The 14,881-nt window shown below is 37.6% G+C and overlaps 1 protein-coding gene across 3 annotated transcripts in view; it reads left to right on the top strand.

Moving 5' to 3' along the window:
- FCRL3 (Fc receptor like 3) overlaps positions 1-14,881 on the top strand; it is a 53,386-nt gene that overhangs the window by 34,372 nt on the left and 4,133 nt on the right. For 2 of the 3 annotated variants that reach the window (XM_077156561.1, XM_077156560.1), the window contains 3 exons: positions 893-1,171; positions 1,533-1,652; positions 13,868-13,895. In XM_077156561.1, coding sequence (XP_077012676.1) covers positions 893-1,171; positions 1,533-1,652; positions 13,868-13,895 — 427 coding nt within the window. The remainder of the gene's footprint in view (positions 1-892; positions 1,172-1,532; positions 1,653-13,867; positions 13,896-14,881) is intronic. The other variant, XM_077156562.1, reaches the window with a different exon arrangement.

The following is a 14,881-nucleotide window of genomic DNA, read 5'->3' as shown; positions in this document are numbered from 1 at the left end:
ACAGATATAAACATTGGCTCATCCAGATTTCCTCACAGCTTGGAACCAGCAATCTTACAAATCACATTCCATCTTAAAGTTTTCTGTTCTTCCTGACTGTCCCATTTCTCTTATCATTAGTTAAAATGGAAATCATTGTTGCTAGTGTTATATCTGGATATTTTCCTGGCAAACTGGAGCAAGGCAATCAACCAGTTAATCACCAGTTATTGACCATGTACTTAATGCCAGGCAAGGTTTCAGTAGCTGGAAATACAGCAGTGAACAAATAGATAAGTTCTCATCCTTGTGGAATTTATTTTCTAGTGAGGAAATCAGATAAATAATAGTAGATGAGATAGATAGACAGATAGATAGATAGATAGATAGATAGATAGATAGATAGATAGATAGACAGATAGATGAGAGAGAGAGAGAGAGAGATAGAAGTAGGAGATAGATAAATGTTAGTACTAAATTCTACATAGAAAAAAAGAAAGGCAATTGGATAAAGAGTGAAGAGGCCTTACTTTAGCTAGGGAGCCCGGGATTTAGAGCCAAAGACACAGGCTCAGAGATGTTCAGAAATGAACTTCAATTTCAGCTATGATTTCTATCAATAATAACAGCTAAAGTTTATTGAGCACTTTATACATGATTCTTATTTCCCAAGATAGTTGGAGATATAATTTATTTTAAGCTCCATTTGACAAATAAATAAACTGAGACTCAGAAGGATTTAAAAGCTTGAAACAAATCAGGATCACAGAACTAATAAAGAGATTCAAACCCAGGTCTCCTGAATCCCAAGTCGGGGTTCCAACTCCTAAACTATGCTGGGTATTTCCTTTATTAAGCTCAGTTGCATACAAAGTTAAGCAAAAATTGCTGATGATCTTCTTTCCTCCCCCAGTTCCAGCGTCTCGCCCCGTCCTCACCCTCAGGACTCCCAGGGCCCAGGCTGTGGTGGGGGACGTGGCAGAGCTTCACTGTGAGGCCGAGAGGGGCTCTCCCCCCATCCTGTACCGGTTTTACCACGAGGACTTCACCCTGGGGAATGACTCAGCCCCCTCTGGAGGAGGAGTGTCCTTCAACCTCTCTCTGACCGTAGAACATTCTGGAAACTTCTCCTGTGATGCTGACAATGGACTGGGGTCCCAGCACAGTGAGGTGGTACCAATCAATGTCACAAGTGAGTTGGTGGTACCCGGACTAGAGGTCCCAATTATGGTTGATACAATCAGTCTGCAACTAGACTGTACAAATTCTACTAGGGTCACAGAGTTTTTGAATGTGCATACCAAGGCTTGAGACTTTTAGGAATTGTTTCAAGGGGGAGAGGAAAAGGGGGTTAACAGTAATTGAAGATACTGGTGATCACACTTCATGTGCCATTATTTTGACATTTACAAATTATACTAGAGATCATTTAAATGGAGAAAACAGGACCTGGCAAACATCTGCCCTGATAGATCTCTAGCCCCCACCTACATGGTTTTTGTCTAGATCCAAAGCCATTGCCCTTGCACTCAAGTACAGGTTTCCCCACTCAGGACCTTCTGGGAACAGAACAGGCGTCTTCGCTGCAGGCGTCATTGGGGGACTGCTCAGCGTCCTCGGCCTTGCCACTGCCACTGCTCTGCTGAGTCACCTTAAGACCCACAAGCAAGCAGGTAGGTGTCTGCAATCCTAACCTCAGGTGTTGTCACGTTTGCTATTGCTTTAATCATTTGGAGTGGTGCGCATCCTATAAAAGCCAATTATTTCCTTGTCAGTGCTTCATTTCTACTCATGCAACTCTTAGGCAGTAGTGACAAAAAAGGTAAAATAGACTTCTCAGTGAAGTTGTTAACTCATGTGTTTAATCTAAGACTTAAATCAGGTGGTACAACTTTGCTTCCAGGTAAAAATGAGTAGATTAAATAATTATTGTTCCATGTCCATTCCAAAGCACACTGAAAACAACAAAAAAAGGATGAAACAGAGAGAAAATTTCTCCAGCTGTAATAAAAAATAGGTTTTAATCATAGATACAAACCATAAACTCTGAAGAACATCAGTCACGCACTATGAGATTTGTCAAAATTAATAGAGAATACTGAGAATAAGATCAAAATTTCAAATTCTGCTTGCTGCAGGACGTAGAAATGCAAGAGATTTTAGTACTTTGATCTTGCATGCTGCAACCATGCCACACTCATTTATTAGTCCTGGTAAGTACTTCGTAGATCCCACATTTTACTCTTTCTTTTTAATATGGATTCCCGTTTTCCTTTTTTGTGCATTTTTGCACTGGCTGGAATCTCCTATACGGTACTGAATAGAAGTGGCAACAGTAGACGCTCAGGTCTTGTTCCTGATCTTAGAAGGAAAGTATTCAGTCATTCGCCATGAACTATGTTAGCTCTGAGTTTTTTGTAATGCTCTTTATCAGGCTAAGGAAGTTTGTCTTAGCTTTCCAGGCTGCTATGACAAATACTGCAGAATGGGTTGGCTTAAAACAACAAGGATTTGTTGGCTTATGGTTTTTGAGGCCAGAATGCTTTATCTCAGCATTTGTCAGCAGCATTCTGGTGATGGCAGTTCTCTGTCACATGGAGATGCCTTGGTCTCTTCCTGTATCTTTCTTTGATTTCTGGTTTCTCCTTATAAGGCCTTCAGTAATATAGTTTAAGGCCCACCTGATTCATTTTGGCCACATCTAATCGGGATTTTAAAAGATTCTATCCACAAATGAGTCCACACCTCAACTGATGGTACATCTCCAAAGGGTCCTATTTACTATTGGGTTCACACCTATGGGAACATGGATTAAGATTAAGAGCATGTCTTTTATTGGGGTAGATGATTCAATCTACCACAAAGTTATCTTCTATTCCTAATTTGCTGGGAGTTTTTACACGAATAGATGTTTGTCAAATGCTTGTCCTACATTGATTAAGGTGATCATCATATGGTTGGTTGGTTGGTTTTTAGTGTATTGATATGATGAATTTTGAACCAGACTTGCATTTCTAGGGGGAACCCTACTTGGTCATGACGTATTAACTTTTTCCCATATTGTTGGATTTGATCTGATAAAATTTTGTTATCAATTTTTGCATCTGTATTCATGGGGGATATTGTTTGGTAGCTTTTCCTTCATGTCTTTTTTCTAGATTATTGTCTAGGTAATATCCCTGTAGTTATCACTTCCTGTATTCTTCATTTCTTTTCTGTATTACACGTTTCCATATAATATCACTTTCTTTCTGCCTGAGGATTTCTTTTAGCAGTTCTTGTAGTACAGATCTGCTGGTAAGCTTGGTTAAGGGTACTGCTGAAGTTCTCTATATGTCATTACTGATTTGCAGTCAACTTGATCTATCAAATATTGAAAATTTCAGTTATAATTTTTCTCTTCAGTTTTGCAATGATTTCCTGTTTATGTTACTGTGATTATTGATACAGGTAAGTTTAAGTCTATTACTTTTCTTTTATTTTTCTACTTGTCTCATCTGTTCTCTGTTCTCCTGTTGCTCTTTTCTAACTTCTTTTGGGTAAATTGAGTATTTTTTATGATTCCATTTTATACCCTCATGGAGTTACTACCTATAACTTGGTTTTGTTACTTTAGTGGTTGCTTTTGGGTTTACAACTATACATATTTAACTTATCACAGTCTATCTTCATGTGATATTACATCATTTCATGTATAGCAAAACAATCTTACAATAGTGTACTTTCATTTCTCTATTAAAGATATTTAATATAAGAAAAATCATATATTTACTCATGTAATTATCACTTCCAATACTCTTCATTATTTTTTGCATATCCGTATTTCCGTCTGGTATCGTTTCCTCCTGGTCTAAAGGATTTCTTCTAATATCTCTCATAGTATGGGTCAGCTGGTGATGAACTATTTCAGCTTTTGTATGGCTGTAGAAGTCTTTATTCACAAATGCATGCATTTGTGAGAGATATTTCGGCTGGTATAGGATTCAAGATTGACAATTTTTCCCCCCTCCCTTTCACTGCTTTGTAAGATGTTTCTCCATTCTCTTCTCATATGCCTTGTCACTGGCAAGAAATCTGTTGTCATCCTCATCTTTGGTCTTCTGTCACTGCCTTTTTCTCCTTGAAGAAAGAAACTTCCTTCCATGGATCAGGAACCTTTGAATGTATGCTTTTTTGTTTTTTTAATTCAGTGCTTAGGATGCTTGCTAGGTTTCAAGACTTTGTATTTTGCAATCACTTAAGCCTTTACTTTCTGTCTGCAGCCTCTTGCGGTGCATCGAGGCAGCATTCAGACCCAATGCTTCTGTTCTCCCTTTCTCAGAGCTCAGACTTAAAGTAAAACCTGCAAAAAAAGAAAGAAAAAAACATATTTGGATATTTGGACCCCTATTTAATGAAAAACCTTACATATTTTCTTTAATGATGCTGGTCAAGCATTGTACTTTTCCCCTCTTTTCAAGTCAGTCACTGAGCCTATATCATGTCCTTCCTTGCAGGAAAATAGCCACCGCTGCTTTATGACTGACATTTCAAATCTACTATCGCACTTAGTATTTTCTTAATAATTTTTATTAGTATTTCTTAATAACATTTATAAAATATGCAAAATTGTATGTGTGTATATATATTAAAAATATATGAAGACAATAACACTAACCCCAATAGCGCCTATAAAATCTGTCAATAATTTAGTCTATTAAATGCAATTTTTTAGTTTTTCCAATTTTTCTCAATTACTCAATAAGTTCAATTCAATTCAATTCAACTACTGTTATTGTGCCATGTTATGAGGAAATAGATTGTTGTGGAACTTAAGCAGTCTTTCCAAATTTACAAAGCTTTTAGGGGACATGGTTAGATCTGAACAGGCTTCTCCCTAATCCCTAGCCCTTCCTACACATTGGTGACATGAGGAAACTGGGTTCATATCTCCTATTTTCAAAATTGTTTTTCCATCTTGCAGTCCACTGGAAGTAGGGATATTAGAATCTCAGTGTTGAAGCTGATAATGTTAAAAAACTAGACCACTCAGTCAACACAATTCAAAAAACACCAGTGAAGGAACTATTGATGTGGTAGACTGAATGATGGCCCCCAAATATCTACTTCTTAATTCCTGGAACTCGTGGCTGTTATCTTAAATGGCAAAGGATGTGATTAAGTTAAAAATCTTGAGATGAAGAAACTTATCCTGGTTTCTCTGGGTGGTCCCTAAATGCAATCACAAGAATTCATGTAAGAGGCAAATTGAAGGAGATATGACAGAGAAGAGAAGAGATGACATGACCATGGACACAGAAGTTGAAGTGATATAGTCAGAAGCCAAAGAAGGCTTGTAGCCAGCAAAAACTGGAAAATGCAAGGAGCAGATTCTCCCCTAGAGCTTCTAGGGAGAGTGTGGCCAAAGCATCTCCATCATTCCAAACAGGAGCCCTGTACATCTTAAACCTTAACTTCCCATTTCCAATCCATACCCTGCCCCCTGGCAATCTATATCCTGGATTCTGGTTCTATAGTTCTTTATTCTAATAGTTCCACATCAGTGAAGTCATACACTATTTATTCTTTTGTGTCTACCTTATTTTACTCAAGATGACGTCTTCAAGATTCATCCAGGTTGTAACATGTATCAGGACTTCATTCCTTTTTACAGGTGCATAATATTTCATTGTATATATACACCACATTTTATTTTCCATCCATAGGTTGATGGACACTTGGGTTGCTTCTATGTTTTGACAATTGTGTGTAATGCCATTATGAACACCTGTGTGAAAATATCTGTTTGGATATCCGTTCTTTTAGGTATAGTGGGATTCTTTTAGTAGTGGGATTGCAGGGTCATATGGTAGTTCTGTACTGAGCTTTCCAAGGAACCACCAAACTGTCTTCCACAGCAGCTGTACCAATTTACATTCCCAAAAGAAATGAATTAGTGTTCCTATTTCTCCACATCCTCTCCAGATATTTATTTTCCATCTTTTTTAATAGCAGCCATCTGGGTGTGAAATGATGTCTCATTGTGGTTTTGATTGCATTTCCCTGAGGGCTAATGATGTTGAGCATCTTTTTGAAAGGTTAAGGAGGCGAAAGGGTAAGAAAGAAGGGAGGTAGACTGGGAAATTTAAAGTGGGCGGGTTTATTTCTGTGCTCCCGGGCAGAGCTCAACAAATCCAAGATGGAGAGAGGTGAGTCAGCGCCTAAGTGATGGCGTGAGCAGTTTTTGGAAGTGGTTCTGGAAATCATGTTGGGAGGGGCAACACAGCCTCCACAGCTCCAGTTGCAGTGCCCTTCCCCGTTCCCCCGACCTAACACTTTTCATGTGCTTTTTTTTTTTTTTTTTTTTTTTTTTTTTTTTTTTTTAAAGACAGAGAGAAGGAAGGAAGGAAGGAAGGAAGGGAAACATAGACAGATAGAAGGAAGGAAGGATAGAAGGAAGGAAGGAAGGAAGAAAGGGAAACATCTTTTAAACATTTTCTTGTTTTATTGTATTTTGTTTTTCCATTTTTTGTTACATGGGGTGGGGCCGGGAATCGAACCGAGGTCCTCCGGCATAGCAGGCAAGCACTTTGCCCGCTGAGCCACCGCGGCCCGCCCTTCATGTGCTTTTTGACCATTTATTTATATGTCTTCTGTGGCAAGATGTCTACTCAAGTCCTTTGCCCATTTTTTAATTGGGTTGCTTGTCTTTTTGCTGTTAAGTTAAATGATTTCTTTATATATTCTGAATATTAAACCTTTACAGATATATGATTTCTAAATATTTCTTACAATTGTGTAGGTTGTCATTCATTTTCATGATAAATCCTTTGAGGCACAAACGTTTTTAATTTTGAAGTGGTCCCATTTATCTATTTTTTCTTTTGTTGCTTCTGCTTTGGGTGAAGAAACCATCGCCCAACGCAAGAGCCTGAAGATGTTTTCCTGTGTTTTCTTCTAGGAGTTTGATAGTTCTAACTTTTACAGTGAGGTCTTTAATCCATTTTGATTTTATTTTTGTATATGGTATGAGGTAGGGGGCCCTCCTTTTTCTTTTTGCAAAGGGAGATCCAGCTTTCCCAGCACCATTTATTAGAGAGACTATTGTTTCCCAGTTGAATGGTTTTGCTTTCTTGTCAAAAATCAGTTGGCTGTAGTTGTAAGAGTTTAATTTTGAGCTCTCAATTCAATTCCAATGGTCTATATGTCTGTTTTTGTATTACCATGGTGTTTTGACTATTGTGGATGTGTAATAAATTTTATGATCAGGAAGTTTGGGTCCCCCAACTTCATTCTTCTTTTTCAGGATGCTTTAGCTATTTGAGGCCCCCTAACTCTTTCATATACATTTGATTATTAGCTTTTCCAATCTACAAAAAAATGTTTTCAGAACTTTGATTTGGATTGTATTGAATCTATAAATTGCTTTGGGGAGGATTGACATTTCAATGATATTTTTCTATCAATGTATAGATGCAGAATGTCCTTCTATTTATTTGGATCTTTGATATCTTTTAGCAATGTCTTGTGGTTTTCAATGCACAAGTCCTTCACATCCTTGGTTAGATTTATTCCTAGATCCTTGATTTTTTGTTTGCTACTGTGAATGGAATTGCTTTCTTGATTTCTTCCTCCAGTTGTTCATTGCTTGTGTACAGAAACACTACTGATTTTTGTATGTTAATTTTGTATCAGCCACTTTGCTGAATTCATTTATTAACTCTAGGAGATTTGTTGTGGATTTTTCAGGATTTTCTGCATATAGGCTCATATAATCTGCAAATAGCGAAAGTTTCACTTCTATTTCAATTCAGATGCCTTTTATTTCTTTTCTTGCCTAATTACTCTGGCAAACACTTCCTGTACAATGTTGAATAACAGTAATTATAGTGGGCATCCTTTGTCTTTTTCCTGCTCTTATGGGAAATGCTTTCAGTCTTTCCCCATTAGGTAGGATGATAGATGTGGGATTTTCATATATGGACTTTATCATGTTGAAGAAATTTCATTCTATTCCTACAGTCCTAAGTGTTTTTTTTATCAAGAACGGGTACTGGATTTTTTTTTATTAAACATAACAGCATACAAGCACAAACATTCTTACAATATGATCATTACATTCTTGATATATAATCGATAACACAATATCATCACATAGTTGTATATTCATCATCATAATCATTTCTTAGAACATTTGCACCAATTCAGAAAAAGAAAACAGAAAAAAAATTCATATATACCATACTGCTTACCCCTCTCCTTCATTGATCACTAGCATTTCGATTACTAAATTTATTTTAACATTTGTTCCCCCTATTATTTATTTATTTTTAAGTCATATATTTTACTCATCTGTTGATAAGGTAGATAAAAGGAGCATCAGACACAAGGTTTTCACAATCACACCATCACATTGTGAAAGCTATATCATTATATAATCATCTTCAAGAAATATGGCTACTGGAACACAGCTCTACATTTTCAGGCACTTCCCTCCAGCCTCTCCGTTACACCTTAACTAAAATGGTGATATCTATTTAATGTGTAAGAATAACCTCCAGAATAACCTCTTGACTTTGGAATCTCTCAGCCATTGACATTTATTTTGTCTCACTTCTCTCTTCCCCCTTTTGGTCGAGGTTTTCTTAATCCCTTGATGCTGAGTCCCAGCTCATTCTAGGATTTCTGTCCCACATTGCCAGAAAGGTCCACACCCCTGGGAGTCATGGCCCATGTAGAGAGGGGGAGGTCAGTGAGTTTGCTTGTCCTGTTGGCTGAGAGAGAGAGAGAGAGAGAGAGAGAGAGACCACATCTGAGCAACAAAAGGGGTTCTCTTGGGGGTGACTCTTAGGCCTAATTAAGTAGGCTTAGCCCATCTTTTGCAGGGTTAAGTTTCATATTAACAAACCCCAAGATTGGGGGCTCAGCCTATTACTTTGGTTGTCCCCACTGCTTGTGAGAATACCAGAAATTCTCCACTTGGGAAGTTGAATTTTCCCCCTTTCTCACCATTCCCCCAAGGGGGCTTTGCAAATACTTTTTTATTCACTGTTCAAACCACTCTGGGATTTATCAGGGCATCACTCTGGACAAATCTACAAAATCTCATGTCCTACTCAAGGTTCTATGTACTACGGTTTCAATTAAGCTGTCCACATAAGTTATATTAGGAAATGTACTAGTCAAAATATAAATTTTGGATTTTTAAAATGCTTTTTCTGCATCAATTGAGATGACCTTATGGCTTTTTTTCCCTTCATTCTGTTAATATGATGTATTACATAGATTGACTTCCTTATGTTGAACCAACCTTGCATGATAGGGATAACTTCTTCTTGACCAGAGTGGATGATTCTTTTAATGTGCTGTTAGATTCAGTTTGCTAGTATTTTGTTGGGGATTTTTGCATCTATATTCATAAGAGATATTTATATATAGTTTTATTTTCTTATAGTATCTTTATCTGGCTTTGGTATGAGGGTAATGTTGGCCTTGTAGAATGAATTAGGGAGTATTCCCTCCTCTTCAATTTTTAGGAAAAGTTTTAGCAGAACTAGAGTTAAGTCTCCTTGCAATGTTTGGTAGAATTTTCCTGTGAAGCCATCTGATCCTGGGCTTTTTGCTGTTGTTTTTGGGAGGTTTTTGATTACTGATTCAATCTCTAGATTGAATCTCTAGATTCAATCTCTATCTTTCATAGATCACTAGTATTTCAACCTACTTTATTTATTTTAACATTAAAGTCTATTTAATCTATACTAGTTGTGCTGGTTTGAAATGATTTATGTACTCTAGAAAAGTCATGTTTTAATCCTAATCCCATTTTATAAGGACAGCCATTTCTTCTAATTCTTATTCAGTACTATATGTTGGAAACTTTACTTAGCTTATCTCCATGGAGATATGACTCAACCAGTGTGGGTATTAAACCTGATTAGGTGGAGACATGTCTCCACCCATTCCAGGTGGGTCTTGATTGATTTTACTGGAATCCTTTAAAAGAAGAAGCACTTTGGAAAAAGCTAGAGAGTGACAAGAGAGAAAGCCATGAGATTCTGAGACAGCAGAATGCCATAGAACCACAAAGCAGAGAATCCACCAACCAACAACTTTTGGAAATGAAGAAGGAAGATGCTTTCAGGGAGCTGGAGAGGAAGCTAGCAGATGACGCCGTGTTTGCCATGTGCCCTTCCAGCCGAGAGAGAAGCCTGACCGTGTTTGCCATGTGCCTTTCCACTTTTGAGAGAAACTGATCTTATAGGCCCTCGTAATCAAAGTATCTCTCCCTGGATGCCTTAGACTGGACATTTCTATAGACTTGCTTTAATTGGGACATTTTCTCAGCCTTAGAACTGTAAACTTACAACTTATGAAATTCCCCTTTTAAAAAAGCCATTCCATTTCTGGTATATTGCATTCTGGCAGCTAGCAAACTAGAACAGTAGTGTAGCTATTCTAGCTCTCTATTTTTCCATCTTTTATACCTTCAACCTATGTATATCTTTGCATTTAAGATGAGTCTCTTGCAAACAGCATATAGTTGGGTCAGCTTGTTTTTTTTTATATAGTCTGCCAATCTCTGCCTTTTGACTGGGGAGTTTCATCCATTTGCATAGAAAGTCACTACTGATAATGCAAGACTTTCTTCTGTCATTTTGCTATTTAGACTTTGTGACTCACACCATTTTTGTCCCTCAGTTCTTCCATTAATTCTTATTTTTACATTTATTTCACTTTTTGTGTACCATATTAAGTTCCTTCTCATTCCTATCTGGATATAGTTTTCATTTATTTTCTTTGTGGTTACAATAGGGTTAAAATTTAACAACCCAAATATGTAACAATAATGTTTGCTTTGATATCAACTTGACTTCAATAGCATACACATACACTGTTCTGATGCCCTTCTGACTCCCAACATTTTTGGTACTTGTTATCACTTATATCTCTATACAATGTATGTTCAAAACATAGATTTATCATTACTTTTTATGCACTTGCATTTTTGCACCTGTATCAAGTTAGAAGTGAAGTTATATAAAAATATTACACTACAGTAATGCTGGCATTTATAATTACCGAATTACCTTTACAGCAAGACTTTATTTCTTTATGCTGCTTTGAACCACTGTCAGTGTCCTTTCCATTCAGTCTGAAGAAGTCCCTTTAGCATAGCTTGTAGGCCAGATGCAATGGTGATGAACTCCCTCAGCTTTTTGCTTATCTGAGAATGTTTTCATCTCTCCTTCATTTTTGAAAGAAAATCTTACCAGATATAAAATTCTTGGCCAGCAAACGTTTTCTTTTGGCACTTTAAATATTCAACCACTGCCATCTTGTCTCCATGGTTTCTGATGAGAAATTGGCGTGCAATATAATTGGGACTCCCTTGTACATAACATGTTGCTTTTCTCTTACAGCTTTCAGAACTCTCTCCTCATCCTTTGCATTTGACTGTGTGATCAGTATATGACCAGGCTCTATTTTCCTTCATGTTTATCCTGTTTGATGTTCTCTCATCATCTTAGATGTGCATATTCACCCCTTTTGTTAAGTTTGGGCAGTTCTCTGTCATTATTTCCTTCTACCCCTTTTTCTCTTTCCTCACCTTCGGGGACTCCCTATTTGAGTGTGCTTGATGGTTTCCCAGAGGTTTCTTAGGTGATTTTCACTTTCAGTAATTCTTTTTACCTTCTGCTTCTCAGTCTGACTCATCTCTAGTGTCTTGTCTTTGAGTTCAATGATTCTTTCTTCTTCCAGCTCCCTTCCACTCTCCAAATTCTCCTGTGCATTTTTCATCTCAGTTATGGTGGTCTTCAACCCCAGTAGTTAGTTCTGTTTGGTTCCTTTTTTAAATTTCTATTTCTTTACTAAGACTCTAATATTGCTCATTCATTGTCTTCCTGACATCCTTTAGTTATTTCACTTATTTTCCTTCCATTTCTTGAGCATTTTAAAGATCTTTCTTTTTTTTTAAGGACTTTTTTTGGTGTTTCCACATTCTTGTACTCTTTTATTTTTTATCCTTTTCCTTTGGATGGGCCATCATTTTCTGTTTCTTTGTTTATCTTCTACTATTTTGTTGTACACTGCACATTTAATATTTAAAAATAGTAACTCTGGGGCAGTGCAACAGTGGCTCAGTGGCAGGAATTCTCACCCGCCGAGCTGAAGACCTGGGTTTGATTCTCAGAGCCTGCCCATGCCAAAAAAAAATTTTGTTAACTCTGGGTTTTATTCCCTGGGGTGACTGTTTCTTAATTGTGTAGCCAGATGATCATAAGAGAAAGATTTCCTTGAGCTTCAACCCTCCTATCAGAAGGTCTTCCCAAGGCAAATGAAGCACGGAGGGATTTCCCTGCCTTACTGTGCCTTCGTATTATCCCGGGCTTTTGCTTGTTAGTTGTTTTGGAGGTCTCCTGTTTATCGGCATTTCATTGTCCCCTGTGTTTCCAAGGACACAGCCCTCCCTCTCCCAGGTATTTGAAGCCTGCAGGACTTTGCCCAGACTGTCCACCTCCATAGCTTCCTATACTCCTTTTGTTGTTTCAAGCTGCATTTGCCTGGAGGGCAAATTCTGGAAGAAAGGCACCCTGGAGAAGACTTTCCCAAGTCAGTCTTTCCCAGTTACAGCAGGAGCACAGATCCATGAAAGGGTGAAGACCACTCCAGAGTTCCCTGGAGAGCAGATTGGAGCTGGAGAAAGAAAGAATCATTGAACTCAAAGACAAGACACTAGAGATGAGTCAGACTGAGAAGCAGAAGGTAAAAAGAATTATTGAAAGTGAAAATCACCTAAGAAACCTCTGGTAAACCATCAAGCACACTCATATATGGAGTCCCCGAAGGTGAGGAAAGAGAAAAGGGGCAGAAGGAAATAATGACAGAGAACTGCCCAAACTTAACAAAAGAGGTGAATATGCACACCTAAGATGATGAGAGAACATCAAACAGGATAAACATGAAGAAAAATAGAGCCTGGTCATATACTGATCACACAATCAAATGCAAAGGATGGAGAATCAGAAAGGGCACCAAGAGCTTCTCCAATGGTTCCCCAAAGCTGAGCTTTCCTGGCCTGCCCAACAAATGCAGCCTTTCAGCTAACTGCTCCTCACAGCCCTGGGAAAGCTTTAAGTCTCCACTGTCAGGGAAATGACTGCCACGGTCTTTGTCCAGGGCAGGTTGAAACCATGGCTGCCCTTAGTGCCAGGCCCCCAGCAATCCATACTCACTAATCAAAAGTCCTGATCAATGATTAGCTATGCCCACCTCTGGTCTTAGTGAAAAGGATTTTTATGTTCCTTTCTGTCACCAGTGAGCTAGCCCGAGACTGGACTCTGGAGAAACCTGTCAAATGAGTTGGGGGTGGGTGCTGACAGCCACTGCATGGGGGAAGCAATTTACTGTTCTTTATTGTAATTTATCAGCCTCTTCTTCCAGCTCGTCCCTGGATAATGTACACTGTTCTTCTGGCCTCTGGAGTTTCAAAGTAGTTATTTGAGACAGCTCTTGCCTGTTTATTAGTTGTTTTGCTAGAAGGGCCTGGGGCTTCCTGCTCTGCTATCTTCCCAGAATTCTAGGACCAGAGTTGGATTTTAGGTTGCCTCATTTCTTCCAGTCAGTCACAAGGACTTAGTGTTCACATTACTATTATTGATTGGATAATGACTCAGAAAATGTGTGAAACCAGGCAAGCATCTATCAAGACTCGACTTTCCTCATCTATAATATGATGTGGAGGTTGGAGATGGATATTTTTTAAGATTAGCCATGGCTGAGATCTAGAATGAATCTGATTTCCAGAGAAGAACATTATAAGACAGAGCATATCATCCACATATGAAGAGGGAGAGGGAGAGAGAATGGGAACTTACTTAACATGAATATTCCTTTGATTGCCTTGCAGGAGGAATTCCTGCCCCTAGAACATCCAGGTGAGTTCTCTGCCTATTGTACTGCCAACATTTTCATGATTTACTTATATGCACATGTAGGCACATGGAATAATGTACATTTAAAAAATATTTTATTGGGCTTCTATATTAAAATCTTCACATTTTTATGAAATCCAAAACCACATTAAGAAGGACTTTCTCACTCACATCTGGGAATAATATTCACTTATATATACTTACACACAGAATTCACGTTATTTGCCAGTTTACCTTCACCCTTAAATTTGCCCTAGTTAAAGAATTGGCTATTGACATCTTAATGATATTATCTCGCATAGGGCCATAATCCATTCACTGCTTTATTGCTCATTCCTCCACTCACAAGTCATTTATGAAACCTGCTGTAACATAGGTAAACCTGCTGTAAACATTGAATGCCTGTAATGTTCATTTCACAGTATTAAGTGCAGAAGGAAATGGAAGATGGGAAAAAACAAAACTTTTCCTAAAGGACCTTCCCTATGGTATCTTGCAGGAGATAGAGGTTATTGTAATATAAGATTCAAATTTTAAAGGGACCTTTTTAAAAATTTTTTTTATTTTGAAAACAGTTTTATTGAAATATAATTAATATACTATGACATTTTCCAATATAGGTTCATAATTCCATGTTTTTTAGTAAATTTATAGAGCTGTGCAAACATCACTATCTAATTTATAACATTTCCATCACCCTCATATACTTTTTTCTTGTCTTTAACCTTTATTTCATTTTTTTATTATGATCATTCCATTCTACATATATAATCAGTAATTCATACTATCATCACATAGTTGCATATTCATCATCATGATCATTTCTTGGAACATTTGCATCAATTCAAAAAAAGAAATAAAAAGACAACAGAAAAAATTCATACATACCATACCCCCCGCCATTGATCACTAGCATTTCAATCTAAATTTATTTTAACATTTGTTCCCCCTATTATTTATTTTTATTTCATTTGTGTTACTCATTTGTT

Source organism: Tamandua tetradactyla, chromosome 4, assembly GCF_023851605.1.
Source record: "Tamandua tetradactyla isolate mTamTet1 chromosome 4, mTamTet1.pri, whole genome shotgun sequence".
In the NCBI taxonomy this organism is placed as follows: Eukaryota; Metazoa; Chordata; class Mammalia; order Pilosa; family Myrmecophagidae; genus Tamandua; species Tamandua tetradactyla.
Note: the sequence above shows the minus strand (reverse complement) of the source record. Positions and strands in the feature narration are given on the sequence as shown.